The following is a 16,684-nucleotide window of genomic DNA, read 5'->3' on the forward strand; positions in this document are numbered from 1 at the left end:
GACTAACATAACAGTGAGAGTGTTGGGCACTGACCAATTATCAAGTGCATTCCGGGAGGATGGTTGGGTCAGTAACAGAACAATATTTGTGATGGTGGCTAGATTTCTATGTTCAAGAGAAGATGTTGGAAATAAAAGGCTAGGTTTTCATTGAAAAGGAGTGGCTGGAGATGGAGATGTGGGTTTCTCTGCAGGGCTCAGAGAGAAGGTGACGGGAAAGCCGGAAGAGCACAGTGTAAGGAAAGATGAGGAAAAGATGTTATCTGCTACCTTCCAACCCAAATCACCTAGCTTTCACTTGAACCTGCATTCAGTAAACTTTCTGATTAATCAAAATTTCAGATTTCCTTGAACAACACCATTGAAACAACACCAACTTGCCTTAATTATAAGATTTGCATTCTCTACTGCACAAAACAATGTTCTAAATAGGATCTGAGTGAGATTTTAGTGCAGCCCTTGCTAGCCAGGGAGAAAGCAATGCAAAGCTGAAAAAATATGCTGCTAGATGTGGGGGAGGAGGGGGAAAACAGTTGTTTAAAGCAGGACATGGGGTGGGGCAAAAGAAAAGGAAATCACAGCCAAAGGACTTGTATGCATGCATGTAAGCATAACCAATGGACGCAAGACACTGGTGGCGGGGGTGGTGAGGGCAAGTGCCGTGGGTTGGGGAGGTGGGTGAGGGGAGACATATGTATTACTATTTGTAATACCTTAAACAATAAAATCAAAAAATGTAATAGAAAAATGTCCTAGGGTGAGGATTAAAAATATATATAATAAAAATAAAAAATAATAGAAAATGTATGTTAGATAAATCAAAAGGAAAAAGATAAGGAATTCATTTCCAGTCCTCCAGCCCTTCACCCTGAGCATATCAGAGAACACACGGGTCACTTTAAATCTGAAAGGCTCTGGGTCTGGCTGCCAGGAGACGAAATTTCACACTCAATCGTAGTAACTAGATGGGGCGTTGTGGTTCACATATTTTGTTCCTCCTCCATCTCAAGGCTTTGATTTCCCCCCCCCCCATTTCTACTGCTTCATCTTGCACATTCCTTTGAACTTGCCTGGAACCCTGTGTAGAAGGGGCACGCTGACATGCATGGGGCTTTTACTGTGGAGCAGGCACTGTGTGTGGTGTCTCAGTTATCAGGGGCATCTACACTGCAGGGAATAAAGCTTAAATATAAATAGAGAGAGTATTATGATGTGAAGGCTTGTGGTAGATAAGAGGGCAAGAAGAGAAGGAGGAGAGAGGAAAAGACTTTGGAGAAGAGGATGGTTGGAGTGAAGGTGCAGGAAAGAGAAGCAGAGGAAGAGAGAAAGGAGAATGTGTGAAGAGAGGAGGTTATAGAAAGTGACACAGGAGAGGTTGTGGAAAATGAAAGAACTTCAGGGTACAAAGATTGGGGTGAAAAGCAGGAAATGGCTGAATGAAGTGGGCCGGGAAGGAAGAGGACTAAGGGCCAAGACTGGAAAAGAAGAAAAAGGTAGGAGAGGCTGATTCTCTATAGAAGGGCTATGGGGTTATGGACACTTAACTGTGTCCCCCTCAATTCAAATGTTGAAGCTCTAAACCTCATTGTGACTATATTTGGAGATAGGACCTTCAAGGAGGTAACTGAGGTTAAATGAGGTCATGAGGGTGGTGCCCTATCCAATAGGACTGGTGTCCTTATAAGAAGAGAAAGAAACACCATTTCTCTCTCTCTCTCTCTCTCTCTCTCTCTCTCTCTCTCTCTCTCTCTCTCTCATCTCATGTCAAGGTATAGCTACAAGGTCGCCATCTGCAAACCAAGAACGGCATTTTTACCAGGAACCAATTCTACAGACAACTTGATCTTGGACTCACACCCTCAGAACAGTGAGAAAATAAACTTCCATTGCTTAAACCATTCAGTCTCTGTTATTATTCTGTTATGGCTGCCTGAGCGAGCCAATACAAGTGATATGAAGATATAAAGTAACCAAAAGAATCCAGGAAGACCATTTTTCGGGGGGGGGGGGAGAGTGGGCAGTAATATGCATCCCAACTTTCTTCCTTTAATCTAATAGACATGAAGGCACTGGCTCTCTTGGCAAGGGGCTAATATACAGGTGTGTCACTAGTAACTGAAGGTGAGGCTTCAGGTCTCATTTGTAAAGTAGAGATAAACGCAGTACAACCTTTATAAGGGCATTGGGAGAATTAAATGAGGGTTTGCCTACACACATACCTTCTGTGTAGGGAGGGTGCTCTGTGAGCTTTTGCTGTCAATACTGTGTGTGCATGTGCATGCCATGTTTATTTAGGACATTTTTGGAAGGGAAAGGTCTCTTGAGATTTCCCACACAGCAAGAAAATTTGAACTCTATGTCTGTCCATAGATTGTATTGAGTTGAACCATATGAAATCGCCATTTCTATAGGTGAAAAATATACAAGTATTTTAAAAATAGGAACATTTCACACAAAAATCCAGATACATGGATTTTATTTTAAAATCTTAAGATACGACACTATTGGGCCACAATTCCCTGGACAGCACTCACTGGAGCAAGTGCTGATGGTCACTTTAGATGGAGCACTCTATCCCAGGCCCCCAGGGTCTCAATCACACCCTGTTAGGTCCTATAGGATCCTGTTAGGTCCTATAGGATGAGGGTTATAGCCTGGATCTATGGTGTTGCTGATGATGTACCCTGAGAAATGGCTATATACGTTTAGAGGCATTAGCATTAAAACAGCAATGTAGATTTGAGTTAGCAAATGGCAAGCAAAATCATCTCAAATCCAACATCTGAGGCCCAGGATAATTAAAGTAAACCAGGGAAAGCCATTATGGATTTTGCTTGTCACTCCTTTGAGGCATCACAGAAACAATTCCATATGGGATGAAATCGTTTCCTTGGATTTGTTTACATTCACATGCAAGTCCCTTCCCTGAGCATCTATGTGTGTTCTTTTCTCTTGCTTGTGCTTTTCTTTTAAATCATCTACCAGATGTCAATTTGTCCAGTGAGAAGAAATCCCCTAAAACAGTGGTTGGCAAACTCATTAGTCAACAGAGCCAAATATCAACAGTACAACGATTGAAATTTCTTTTGAGAGCCAAATTTTTTAAACTTAAACTATATAGGTAGGTACATTGTTATTAACTTAATTAGGATACTTCTAAGGCTTAGGAAGAGCCACACTCAAGGGGCCAAAGAGCCGCATGTGGCTCGCGTGCCGCAGTTTGCCGACCACATCTAAAACAAAGAGGTCTATGGAAATATTAGCTGGCTGTCCAAAAACATCAGGTCCTTCACAACTGGCATGTGTATTTTACCTTCTGGACTGCATGTTTTATCTTACCTAGTATCTCATTTAATACTACCAATGGTTTGGCTCAGTAATACTACCAATGGGGCCCTAGATAGTTTGGCTCAGTGGATAGAGCATCAGCCTGCAGACCAAAGGGTCCCAGGCTCAATCTGGTCAAGGGCACACACATTGTTTGCAGGCTCCTCCTGGGCCTCGGCCCAGGTCCGGGCTCATGTTGGAGGCAACCAATCGATGTGTTTCTCTCACATTAATGTTTCTCTCTGTCATTCCCTCTCTCTTCCACTCTGCCTAAAAATCAATGGAAAATATCCTCAGGTGAGGATTAATAACAATAAAACAAATGTTACCAATGTGTCCACTGCACTAGGAACAAATCATTCCCATTTCAATGATGGACTCCAAAGGCTCAGAGAATTCAAATAGCTTTCCCACACTCATACAGCCAGGAAGGGTTAGGGTTGGAACTGGCACACAAATAGATCATAATTCCAGATTCTTCTTTCTTTTTAGTTAATTACAAAGAAAAGCAGCATCATAGCATGGGTGAAAATAGGCTTCGCTGCAACTAAGTCTTGTTTTAAAAATCTGAGTGTCTTAGTTGGCCTTTTTATGAGATGAACTTACTGGCAATGAAAAGTTCGCATTAAGGGAAAAGAAGTACTTAAGTCAGAGAGAATAATAGTTTCCCTGTAGTCTGGGTGTCAGACAGAATCCAGATTAGCAGTGAGAGCAACCCTGGAAAAGACCTGGTTTTCCTTAGGTATCACTAATTGAACACTACCTTCTTTTCTACTAACCAGAGGTTGGGTTCAGATTCTTTCTCAATAAGGGTGTTACTATTCATCCCAGGAAACTGACATGGAGTAAGCAGGAGTGGTGAAATCATCTGGAATCTGGTGTCCAGGTCTGATGTCCATTTCAAGAAGGGTCTGGCTATTCTTGGTGAACCACACGGTACCCAGGGAAAATTCCTCCCTGCCAGTGCAGGGAGACCCTGGGGGGCTTTGGGAGGGTAGAGGGTGACAGTCTTCTAATATTAAAACAGCAGAAAAAAGAGATGGACTTCATGCTACCTTTGAAAGAAGAATAAGGACCAATGGAAAGACATTAAGAACGGCAAGATTCTGATGGCCAGTGCTGTTTTAATGGAAGAGGTTACCTTGATCAGTATGAGCTTTTTAGTACTGTTGGCATTGAGGCTGGATGTGAGATCTGACATGTAGATAAATTCTAAAAGCCTGTTTGGCCCTAACCGGTTTGGCTTAGTGGATAGAGCGTTAGCCTGCGGACTGAAGGGTCCCAGGTTCGATTCCGGTCAAGGGCATGTACCTTGGTTGCAAGCACATCCCCAGTGGGAGGCGTGCAGGAGGCAGCTGATTGATGTTTCTCTCTCATCGATGTTTCTAACTCTCTATCCCTCTCCTTTCCTCTCTATAAAAAAATCAATAAAATATATTTTAAAAAAATAAAAGCCTGTTTGAATAGCATCCCATCTCAGCCTCAGGGACAAACATGAATATGATCAACAATTTCTGTGACATTTTAAGGGCCTGTCATATAAATTGTCTTCAGGAAATGAGAGTTTTTGTGAAATATCCACACTATATTGGAATCACATAAAATTGCCATTTTGTAGGTAATAAAATGGTTGAAGGTCAGCAGTTTTATATAGTTCAATGTAATTCATATAAAGGCAAAGGAATAGACTTGATTCTTTAGACCTGGGTTACACAGAGAAAAGATGCCCAAGAAACTGTGCGGAGTTCACCATGCATAGGTATTGCATTGTTCTGGGTTAAATTATGTCCCCCCAACCCCCAAATGCAAAGTTTTAGTACTTCAGCATATGACTACGTTTGAAGATAAGGCCTTTAAAGAGGTGATGAAGTTAAAGTGAGGCCCTGAGGGTGGGCCCTAATCCAATTAGACTGGTGCCCTTAGAAGAGGAGATTTTGACACACAAGGAGAAACCAGGGTGTCTGCAAGAGTAAAGGCCATGTGAGGACACAGCAAGAAGGCAGCCATCTACACGCTAAGGGGAATGGCCTTGGAAAGAACCAAATCAATCAACACCTTAGTCTTGGACAGTGATGGCGAACCTTTTGAGCTCGGCGTGTCAGCATTTTGAAAAACCCTAACTTAACTCTGGTGCCGTGTCACATATAGAAATTTTTTGATATTTGCAACCATAGTAAAACAAAGATTTATATTTTTGATATTTATTTTATATTTTTAAATGCCATTTAACAAAGAAAAATCAACAAAAAAAATGAGTTCGCGTGTCACCTCTGACACGTGTGTCATAGGTTCGCCATCACTGGTCTTGGACTTCTAGCCTCTGGAACTGTGAGAAAATTAATATATGTTGTTTAAGCCACCCAATCTGTGGTATTTGCAATGCATGGGTCTATGGTATATGGAGGATGACTATAGGGGTAAAGGTGGACAAAGGAGGGCTCTGAAGAGACAGATTTTCAGTCACCTGAAGACCACGCCAAGGAATATGGTTTCAGTTGTGAAGGAAAAGAGAAGATGTTAATGATCCGAGAAACTGATATAAATACCTATAATAAAATGGGTTGATAAATTTAAAGAATCCAATCCCTTAACTAAGATTCTATTGATGTCAAATTAGATTTTAGAGTGAAATGGGATACAAATTATTACTTCATAAATTTATTTTTGTCAAAAAAGGTAAGATTTCCGACTTTTTATGGCTGAGTAGTATTCCATTGTGTAAATGTACCACAGCTTTTCGAAACAGCATGGATTATGCTAAGTGAGATAAGTCAGTCAGAAAAAGACAAATATAATATGATCTCACTTTAATGTGGAATCTAATGTACAAAATAAACTAACAAAATAGAAACATACAGATACAGAAAACAGACTGACAACTGTCAGTGTCAGAGGAGAGGAGGTAGGGGGGCTTGGTGAAAAAGGTGATGGGTTTAAACAAAGAAAGAAAAAATCCCTCACAGACAGACCACAGTATAGTGATTACTAGAAGGAAAGGGGGTAGAGAGAGGTAGAATAGGATGGTTAATTACCCCATCTTATCATTCATCTGGGAGGTAGTATGGAGGGAGACTTAATCCTATTTAAAAGAGGAAAGAGAGGTGATGGAAGGAGACCTGACTTGGGCTGATGAACACACAATATAATAACAGGTGATGTATTATACTAGTAGAATTGAACACCTGAAAATGGTATGCTTTTATTAAATGTCACCCCAATAAATTCAGTAACATTTTATTTTCTAAAAAAAAAAATTTAATGGTCCAAAAATGAAACTGAAATAAATATCACTTGACCAATTTAAGAGAATAAGCTGTTTCAGGAATGTTAGCAACTGGCAAGGATACCAAGAATGTCAGTGAAAACTCTCAAATGCTGGGAGAGTGCACTTTGTAGGGGGCATTTTAGGGCAGCTACATGAGCTCTGTTTTGCTGTTATTTGTAGAAAAGGCTCTGAAAATGAAAATATTTAATACTATTCTATAATTAGTATTTCATTAATTAGGACTAACTCCATCCTCTTGATTTTGAGGCAGAGACAGACAAACAGACAAACGTGTTGGCATGTGAGCTCCTGTCTAGCTCTGTGGCCTTGGACAAGTCACTTTACCTCTCTCTACTCTTTTAAATAGGATTAAATCTTCCTTTCTGCTGCCTTCCAGATGAATGATAAGATGGGGTAATAAACCATCCTATGGGATTATTATGATACAGAGCAGAGGCACACTATGTTCATAGTGAAAAAAATCTCTATGTAAAACTGAAGACTAGTCAAGACCTCTGGACTGCTAGGCAGAAAGTAAGGAATCCTTCCAGGGTCCATGTGGCAGGTGGAAAGAGTGTGGGTTATTGAGACTGGGACACTTTGAGTTTAAATACATGCTCCATCTCCTAGCACTTGTCAGATCTTAGGTAAGTTACTCACCACTCCTCATCTGCAAAATGGTGATATGGAGCAAATACACATGAAGTATCGGCACAGGCTAGGTGTTTAATAAAAATAGTCTATTAAGCTGATCATAAAACACTTCCTCTGGCCAACTGAGCAACTTTGGAGGAGCCATTTCATCAGTTACTGGGGCCCACCTTTCACTGACAATTATTGAATACCTACTGGGTGTGTGAGAGATAACTTTGTGTGTTCTTCATCCTCAAATGCTTTGAAGAATGTTGTCTGGTCCCTTGTGTCTGTTTTAGAGTTGTGCAGACCAGGAAGCAGAAGTTTCTTGAAAACACATTTCCCTTGTTTTTCCCCCCCTGAAAGTTCAAGTCCATAAACCCATGGAAGAGGGGGAATAAGAGATCTCCGATGGGACGTTTCCCACCAGACCTGCAGTGATTGGTGGTCGGGGATCAGTGCATTTGAGAGAATTGGAAACATGCTGGGAGCTAATTCCAGCAGGGTCATAATAAATGTGAGAAGTCATCAAAAGGTTGAATGGACTCTTTTAGCAGGGCTGAAAGTCTGCATATATTATTGCCTGCTGCCAGACAGCTGAGGGCAATCTCCCCAATCTGATAATCTTACTGTTGACCAAGCCTTACCTTTATATGTATATCTGCTTTGCTATAGGGCAAAATCCTATATGATAAAGAGGTAATATGCAAATTGACCATCACTCCAACACACAAGATGGCCACCCACATGTGGAAACAAGATGGCTGCCACAAGATGGCCAGCAGGGGAAGGCAGTTGTGGGCAATCAGGCCAGCAAGAAAGGGCAGTTGGGAGGGACCAGGCCTGCAAGGGAGGGCAGTTGGGAGTGATCAGACCTGCAGGGGAGGGCAGTTAGGGGTGACCAGGCTGGCAGGGGAGGGCTGTTAGTGATGACCAGGCCAGCAGAGGAGGGCAGTTAGGGGCAATCGGGCAAGCAGGGGAGCAATGAGTGTCGATCAGGCTGGCAGGAGAGTGGTTAGGGGGTGATCAGGCTGGCAGGCAGAAGCAGTTAGGGGCAATCAGGCAGGCAGGCAGGCGAGCGGTTGGGAGTTAGCAGTCCTGGATTGTGAGAGGGATCCCAGATTGGAGAGGGTGCAGGCTGGGCTGAGGGACAAACCCCCACCCCTCCGTGCATGAATTTCGTGTACCGGACCTCTAGTGTGTTAATAAAAAGCAAGGGGTCCAGAGATTCAGAGAGCTCAGCTTCTCAAGCTAAGCCTTCCCTGGCTCCCCCAAAATGCCTCCCAAATTTATATTTCATGTCTAGTTTATTTAATTTACTCGCAGCCCCTTCTCTAGATTCCTGAACCCTCGTAGATTCAGGATAACACCCCGGCAGAAACACTGTGTGGCTCAGACACAGGGTGCCTGGCCTGGATGGTGATTCTCAGATCCCAAACAGGAGATTCCACAGACATCAGGGCCAGGCAATTTATAAGAACTGTCATAGGTGGTGAAGGAAGAGCTCACTGGTGTTGGCGGTGGTGGGGGTAAGAGCCTAATAATTTCTAAAACTGCATTTCCTGTAGACATAGACTCTTGGAATCTGAATCAAGTCAAGTTGAGTGAAAGAAAAGAAAGAAAAGTGACATTTCTTAAAGACCCGTGTTATTAGATTGGCACTTGCTGTAGCTGTAAGTCATTGGAGATCTAAAGATTAATTCATGTCTACTCTTCAGAAGCTTTCCACCTATTTGGGAGCTGGAGGATGTCATATGACACCTCATAAATAACTCAGAGCCTGGCAAGACCCTCCATGGTGTGTAAGAATTCTCAGTCAAAAGAGGCAGACAGTTGAAAGATGCAAAAGGCAGCCAGGCAGATTGATGGATAAGAATTTCTCCTGAAGGGATATATTAAAATACACTCTCCATCATTGCATGCCAATATCACAATTTCTAATTGCCATAGCTGTAAACTCATAAAATTTTATAGACCCTAATGTGTTATTGGAAACATGCCCACTTGATATGAAGGAGAAGTGCAGAAACTGGTGATGGAATAAGAAACTGTAGAGTTAATGATTTCCATAAAATTGCTCACAGGTTTGTCTTCATGGAGTCTGGGGGCTGAGAAGGCCCCTAGAGGACAGCTAGCTCCTCCTGTCCCTTCCATTCCCCAACCCCTCTTATTTCCCAGGGTCAAATCAACTTTAGCATGACCTCAAAGTTGTTGTTTGAAAGACCACTGTGATGGTCAGGGTCTTGGTGTAGCAGGTTTAGGTGACTGGGCCCAATATTTATCTCCACCCCTTAATTGCCATGTGAATAAAAACCTGGACAAATATCACCTCCTAACTGGAGGTTTAGTCTCTGTCCCTTCTAAATACTGATTAATCATCTTAAATCATTTTACTACTGAACTTCTAGGGCATTACTTTCTTGTTTACAAACTTCAATAATCACAACATTAAAAAAATCCAAATTTTGTGGTTTGGCATTCAAGGCTTCCTGATGACATGATTTCAATCAACTACCCCCACCCCCCTGCCACTGCTCCCCCAATCAAGTCTTTTGAGCGTATTACCTTTGCTCTCCATGCTGTACTTGTTCTGCCAGGGAAGCTTTCCTGTTCCTCTCCACACTGGTATCTTTCATGGTTTTCCTAATATTTTCTCACTGCCTGGAATGCTCCTACCACCAATCCTTATCCATCTGTCAAGGTCAAATTGCATGTGACCTCCTCTGAGGAGTCTTCCCTGAGCATCAGCAGATGGACCCGAGTTTGAGATCATACTCATCGACTTACTTCTTAAAAGACTTCAGGTGGTTACTGAATTTCTTTAGGGCTCAGTTTTCTCATCTGTGAAATGGGTAAGTTAACACCCATCTTGCAGCCTTGTAAAGTACACATGGGTTAGTCATATTGTAAAGTACTTAGCACAGTTCCTTGTACATGGTAAATAGCAAAGAATGTTACACATTACTCTGATTTTTTTCCATGGACCTGAGGTCTCCTTTTCTCTGAATTCCCATTCACCTTGAGCCTCTCTTTTATTCTTTCTTGTAAATCTGATTTTGCATTTTACATGTTGGAACACGTGTTTTATTTTCCCCATTGGGATGATAACTCCTTGAAGGTGGGATCATGTTTTATTCTGACGTTCTTTGCAATGCCATCTATACAGCAGGCCTCTGAACCATAAGCGAAGGCTGACCTTTCAGGTGTGAAACTGCTAATGAGAATTTGCTTCCCTCTCATTATTTATTCTAAAAATTGGCAATATTTTTAAAAGTTAATTTTGCTTAGATATGAGAATCCTAGTTGCTGGGCTTCTGTTTCAGAGAAATCTGGGAAGTCAATTCATGAAGTGGCTCATGGAGATTAATAAATTTTAATTAAGTCTTGGGAAACTTCACACTCTTGAAGGCCATGTGGCTTGAACTCAATCTCACCGTTTTTTAGCACACATTCCACATTCCACGTGCTGTGTGCCACTCCTTGGGGAAAATTGGTTTCATGTTCTAATGAGTTTGTGAAACATTAGATTCTAATGACCCACTCCTAAAGAGATAGAGGACACATTAAAAAACAATAACATGGGAGAACAGATAAAATTTCTAGCATGTGTGATGATCAAAAAGTTTTGATTACTAGAGCTCCATATGAAGTTACTGAGATAAATTTGAGCAAATTATTTAACCTTTCTGAACTACAATTTTCTCAAATTATAAAGTAAAGATGACAGTATAAAATCACTAATAATATCTCCAATAGGTTGTGCATTTTAAATGAAACTATCAAATAAAGTGCCTAGAATAATGCTTGATGCAAAATAAGTAGTCAATAAAAGGTCATAAATTAATATATTTTTATTAGTAGAAATACTTGCAAATAGAGTATTCAAAAAATAAAATGAAAAGCTAAAATGTGTGAGAAGGCCTGCAGCGAAGAAAGCAGCATTTAATAGCTAATAAGAGCTCACATTCATTGATCTCTTATATGCCAGATACTCTGATAGCAGACCCTTTGCATGAATTTCTAATTTAATCCTCAAGATGCCCCTAAAAGAATAGGTAGAGTTATTATCTTCATTTAACAGATGAAGAAACTGATGCTTGAATGGTTCTGGGCATGCAGGGCAGTTAAAGGTGGAGCTGTGTTTGAAGTAGGATGTCTGTGACCCCAGACCTAAGTTCTGTTTCACATGGTGCCCAGCTTTCCTCATCACACCTTTGGTCATCCTCTTACTAATGACCCAGGCCACGGGTGTGCCTTGGGATGCATTTTGGGAAGTAGAGTCTCGATTCCCCTAGTCTGCTTGGTTCATGGAAGCAGCCATGTTTTCCCACCTCTGCGCTTTTGCTCACTGGCCTCTGCTTGCACTTTCTTGCCCCTCTTGCTTCTCTCACAATATTTCAATCCTCCTCTAAGGTCTATTCAAAAGAATGCTATGAGACGCTGTCTTTGAGGTCAGCAGGCTGATTTCTAAAGCCTCTCTCTAAACTCTTCTCCATCTACTTCCTACAGGGTTGAGCGCCTTCCTTCTCTCTGTCAAGGGCCAAGTTCAGAACCTTGTTGAGGTTTAAGGCACAGAGTGGACACCCAGGTAAGGGTATCTCTTTCCTAGTCTCTCCACGGTGTGATTACTGAGCCTGGACATGGTTCACAGGTCCTGGTTCACAGATCTGGGGTGTGTGGCAGTAGCAGGCAAGATGGGCTAAGGCAGTGGTAGGCAAACCGTGGCTCGTGAGCCACATGCAGCTGTTTGGCCCCTTGAGTGTGGCTCTTACACAAAATACCACGTGCGGGCGCCCATGTACAGGGAACATTGTGGAGTGAAAGAAGATGTAGTGTCGAGGATTGAGGAAGATATGTTGAGATGGTTTGGACATATAGAGAGGATGAACGAAACAAGTATACAAGATGAATGTGGATGGGAGAGTTGAAAGGGGTCAAACTCAGCGAACATGCCTCAATCAGATTGAGGACATTTTTAGCAAAGGCCAGCTTAGGAGTGCCCTAATTAAGTCAATAACAATGTACCTACTTATATAGTTTAAGTTTAAAAAATTTGGCTCTCAAAAGAAATTTCAGTCGTTGTACTGTTGATATTTGTCTCTGTTGACTAATGAGTTTGCCGACCACTGGACTAAGGGGTTTAAATTAAAACCCTTTCCAGTTCAGACAGCATGGCTCCCACACTCCCTGGCAGCTCATCAGTTAATACTCTCCTCCCTCCGTCCTCTCTCCCAGCCTCTCCGAGGTGAACAGACATGATTAGGTCGCATGGGTCCTCTCATCACCATCTTTTTTGGGACAATCCTGACCTGTCCTTTCCAGGGCGCTGTCCAGGTTTCATCACCTATCCCCCCAGTGGCTGTGCCTCAGATGAGTCAGCTGGCTTGGGTTTCATTAGCAACTCTGATTGCCTTTTGTTTTCTTCCTCATTGGGACCTCTGAAGGTCCCAGAGGCGGGGCCTGGCCGGTCTGGCTTCCAGAGAGGCCGCCAGCCTCCGTGGGAACCCGGGATGGAAAGTCCTCGCTGGGCTCCGCAGCAGTCACGTCATGCCACACTGCGCTTTTCTTGGCCGCACCCTTCCCCAGGGCGCACTCAGGCGCCACGTAACCGCTGGCCATCCCAGCTCTCCAGCTGCCTGTGATGAGGTCATGGGGTGGGGTCCCGAAGACCCCCTCCAAATAGGGTGGGGGCTTCCTCAACTGGCTTGGGAATGGCCGAGAGGACGAGAAGGAGGAGATGATATTACTCTCGGATGTCCAACCCACTGCTGCCTCTCTTGATGCCGTATGGCCGGCATGGAGGGAGACAAAGGGAGACGAGAGAAGATACGGAAAGGAGGACAAGGACCTGGTAGGCACGGGTCCCTCAGTTCCTCCATTACCAATGAACTCACAGTTGCTCTTGACCACCTTGCAATGAGCTGATGGAACTGCCTTCCCCCTTTTCTACAATAACGTCCTTTCTCTGATCTTATCGCTTTCCTTTCACGGAGACTACAAAAGGCAGGGGAAGTCAGGATCACCCACCATAAGTAATCAGAATTTAACACAGAAGGGGAACCTATCCCAGTTACAGAACAGCAGTTGCTACAGCAAAGACAGAGTCCTTCTCAACCCAAGCCCAGCGCCCCAGGGCAGCACCCATGTTCTCACCCAGGCCTAACAGGAGTGTCTGCCAGTGTTTCTAGATCGGCGGGGTTTGCAGGCTGAGTTGCTTAGATGTCCCAAGCCACTCAAATGCTTGGTCAAACCCACAGGGCTTTTAAGTTGCTGCTTGTGAGTTTCTGCTTGTGAGTCCATATGTGCGTGTAAAGGAAGGAATACGGGCTCTGCGAAATTGCAGCCTGCTGGAAGAATTTGCAGACCTCCACAAATATCTAGGGTGTTTTTTTGCACCTGGAAGTCTGCCTCAAAAAGATGGGAACACTGATAACAGACTTTTTCAGAGAAATTGAAAGAACGCATCACACATTTACGTGCCCTTCCTCTTAAAACCACAAGAAACTTCTCATCTGGTCAACGCATGGCAAAACAAAGAACAGTTTCGCCTCTCTGCTCGCTACCTGCTCCTGAGGCACAATCAAGAAGACAAAGCCACCCCATTCAGATAATAGCACCGTCAGTCAACTTGATTGAATAAACTTGGAGTTGAACTTTTTTTCTCCCCAAGACATAATAACTGCAACCTCCTCCATGTGGTTACAAAGGGAAAAATCAAATGATTTATTTAACTTTTGAAAACACATCCTGCAAAACAAGTTTATAAGAAGCCATAGAAACCGTATTTAGAGGATTTTTGGAACGTTATTAAAAACGTCCATGGGAAAGATTTCTGAGTTAATAGCAAGATTATATAGTGCAGGAAGTTGAGCTGCATATAACCGAATGAGAAAATGTAGATACTCTGACCTCGGCAGTATGTTAGCCCATCGCCACACTAGCAAATGCCAAGTGCACCAGAATAGATATTTTGAAGAGCCGCACACAGTTTCTAAAGGAAATGGCATTTTTCATGCAGTCAAAAGATACTTCACAGAGGTTTGTGCGTCAAGCAGAATAGAAAGTAGGAGAAAGCACCACCGCTGAGTTTGCCACCCTCTGATTCATTTGTGGATATACTTTCTACAAGCCCCTCATTTCTTTATAAGTAGCTGTCTTAAGTTCCTCTAATAAATATTTTTGACAAAGGCCACAGTGAAGATGGTAGCTTACCTTGTCTAGGCATTGCTGACATCACACGTTCCCCCTAAACATGCAGCTTTCTGGCTTTGGTTGTCCCATGAAGTTAGAAACCATTCAAAAATGTAGAGCAGAAATATGTGTTTATTATCCAAAGCTGCTTCAAAACAATATAAAAAATAACTTGATGAAAAATGAAGCGCTCGTCTGAGCATGAGAACGCGTTTGAAGCTCGGAGCTCATGCTGTTGTAGGAGGTTTTGCAACTGTCTTCCTCAGTTTAAACAACCTCCTGCTCCTCCCAGGCACTTGCCAGCTCCTGTAATTTAAAGCAACTGTGATCCTTCCCATAATACTCACATTTCAAAGAGCTCAGTATATACTCTCGTTAGGAATGAATACAAGTGGGTGACGTTCCTCCACAAGCCCAGATGGAGGCAAATGAGCAGCAAGGGTTTCAGGTGTCTAAACCCTTCTGTTTCCCTCTTTTATCCTTGATCTTCTTACCCTGTTACTTCCAGTTGCTGTTGCCTTTTCAAGTGGTGCCTTGAGAATGAATGGCATCACTTCACTGGGAGCAAAAAGTACATAGGAAAGTTTATGTCCCAACTCAGGGAATGATGATGCTGGTGAAATTGTGTTTAAACAGCTCTTCGCCATCACAATGATTTCATGAAATGCTCCTGTTTGAAATTTTAAAATTAGTATACATTGTATTTTCATAAAAAAGGGAAATACCTAAACTGGTATTATTGGTCTTATTTTAACCTTCATCCTGCGTGCAAATCACCATCCCCAGAAAGGTTACTTCATTTGCAGAGTTCGTCCACGCAGCTGAATACATTTTCTGACATTTAGTTTGTAACTGGTGTTACCAGTTTTACTGAAAGCACCCTTCCCTAACTGATCTCTCTCTCTCTCTCTCTCTCTCTCTCTCTCTCTCTCTCTCTCTCTCTCTCACACACACACACACACATACACATACACACACACTTGTGAATTAAAATTATAGCCAACTTAAAGTGTGGTCAACTGAAATTGGTGATTTAAAACTTTTATAGTATATCTTCAAAAAATTTTCAACTACAATCTACATTCAATGCTATTCTGCATCCGTCTCAGATGCACAGCACAGTGGCCAGTCACAACTCTACAGTGTGGTCCCTGACATACCAAGCAGCCCTCTGGCCCCATACATAAGTCATTACCATATTATTGAATACCTTCACTATGCTGTAATTTACATTTCTGTGACTATTCTGTAACTACCAATTTGTAATTCTTAATTCCGTTATCTTTTCTACCCAGTCCCTCAACCTCCCTCCCCTCTGTGAAATGTTAATCTGTTCTACTTCTAATTTTATTCTTTAGGTTTTATATGTAAAGTGAAATCATATGGTATTTGTCTTTCTATATCTTAAATCAGGGATTGCTCAGTACATGATAAATAATAAGTGCTCAATAAACACTTGCTGAATGAATAAAACAGTGCATAGGTCCAGACCAATCAACTGTTTTGACGATCTTGGTTTTCAGATCTTGGTTCCCATCAGGCAAGGTTAATATGACAAAGCTTCTACAGATAGTAAAGGTCAGATAATGTATGCCCTTGTTAGACTTAATGAATGGTTATAATATAATGAAATCCCCTAAATGACTATAGAAAACATCTATTAAATAAATGAAACCATTTGGTGGAGAAAGTAAATGTTGACACAGGCACAATCTATTAGGTATCCTCACTGTGTAAATTTATGCAAACAAGTTATAGCACAAAAAATCTCATTCATCAATTAAAAAGCTATAGATTATTTTTTACTGTGATTTCTGAAGTCACCCAAAGTAACTATTATTCTATGGCCAGAAGATAACACTTCTGATTGAAATAGTGCAAAGAGAAAGAATCTCACACCACAGGGAGAGGTCAGGTTTCAGACTTAATGTGCTGTGAAGCAGAGACAAAGGTGGAGTTGATTTTTGCTCTGGCTTCTCCTGGGGAGATGTCTGGAGACACAAGCACACATGCTGTCCTAGACACGGAGCCACCATGCTCCAGTTGTATGACTTCCAATGTTACTTCATTTCTGTAAGAGTTGGTTTCCTTAGTGATGAAAGATTTAATGTAGGTATGTTAAAACAACCTATTTACATATATACAGAACACTGCATTTATTCAACAAATATTAATTAAGCACCTCATTGTGTACTTGGTATTTTGAAAGACCTATTTATGAGTCACATGATGAACATTGTGATTGGTCATGGACATGGGATCCTGCTC

The 16,684-nt window shown here is 42.1% G+C and overlaps 1 protein-coding gene across 1 annotated transcript in view; it reads right to left on the reverse strand.

Moving 5' to 3' along the window:
- The window catches only part of C1QTNF7 (C1q and TNF related 7), a 99,899-nt gene extending 85,115 nt beyond the window's left edge, over positions 1-14,784 (reverse strand). Inside the window, exon 1 of the mRNA XM_059675399.1 lies at positions 14,438-14,784. Coding sequence (XP_059531382.1) covers positions 14,438-14,459 — 22 coding nt within the window. The 5' untranslated portion in view covers positions 14,460-14,784. The remainder of the gene's footprint in view (positions 1-14,437) is intronic.
- Positions 14,785-16,684: the final 1,900 nt, after the last annotated feature.

The sequence above is a fragment of the Myotis daubentonii genome, chromosome 1 (assembly GCF_963259705.1).
Source record: "Myotis daubentonii chromosome 1, mMyoDau2.1, whole genome shotgun sequence".
NCBI lineage: Eukaryota > Metazoa > Chordata > Mammalia > Chiroptera > Vespertilionidae > Myotis > Myotis daubentonii.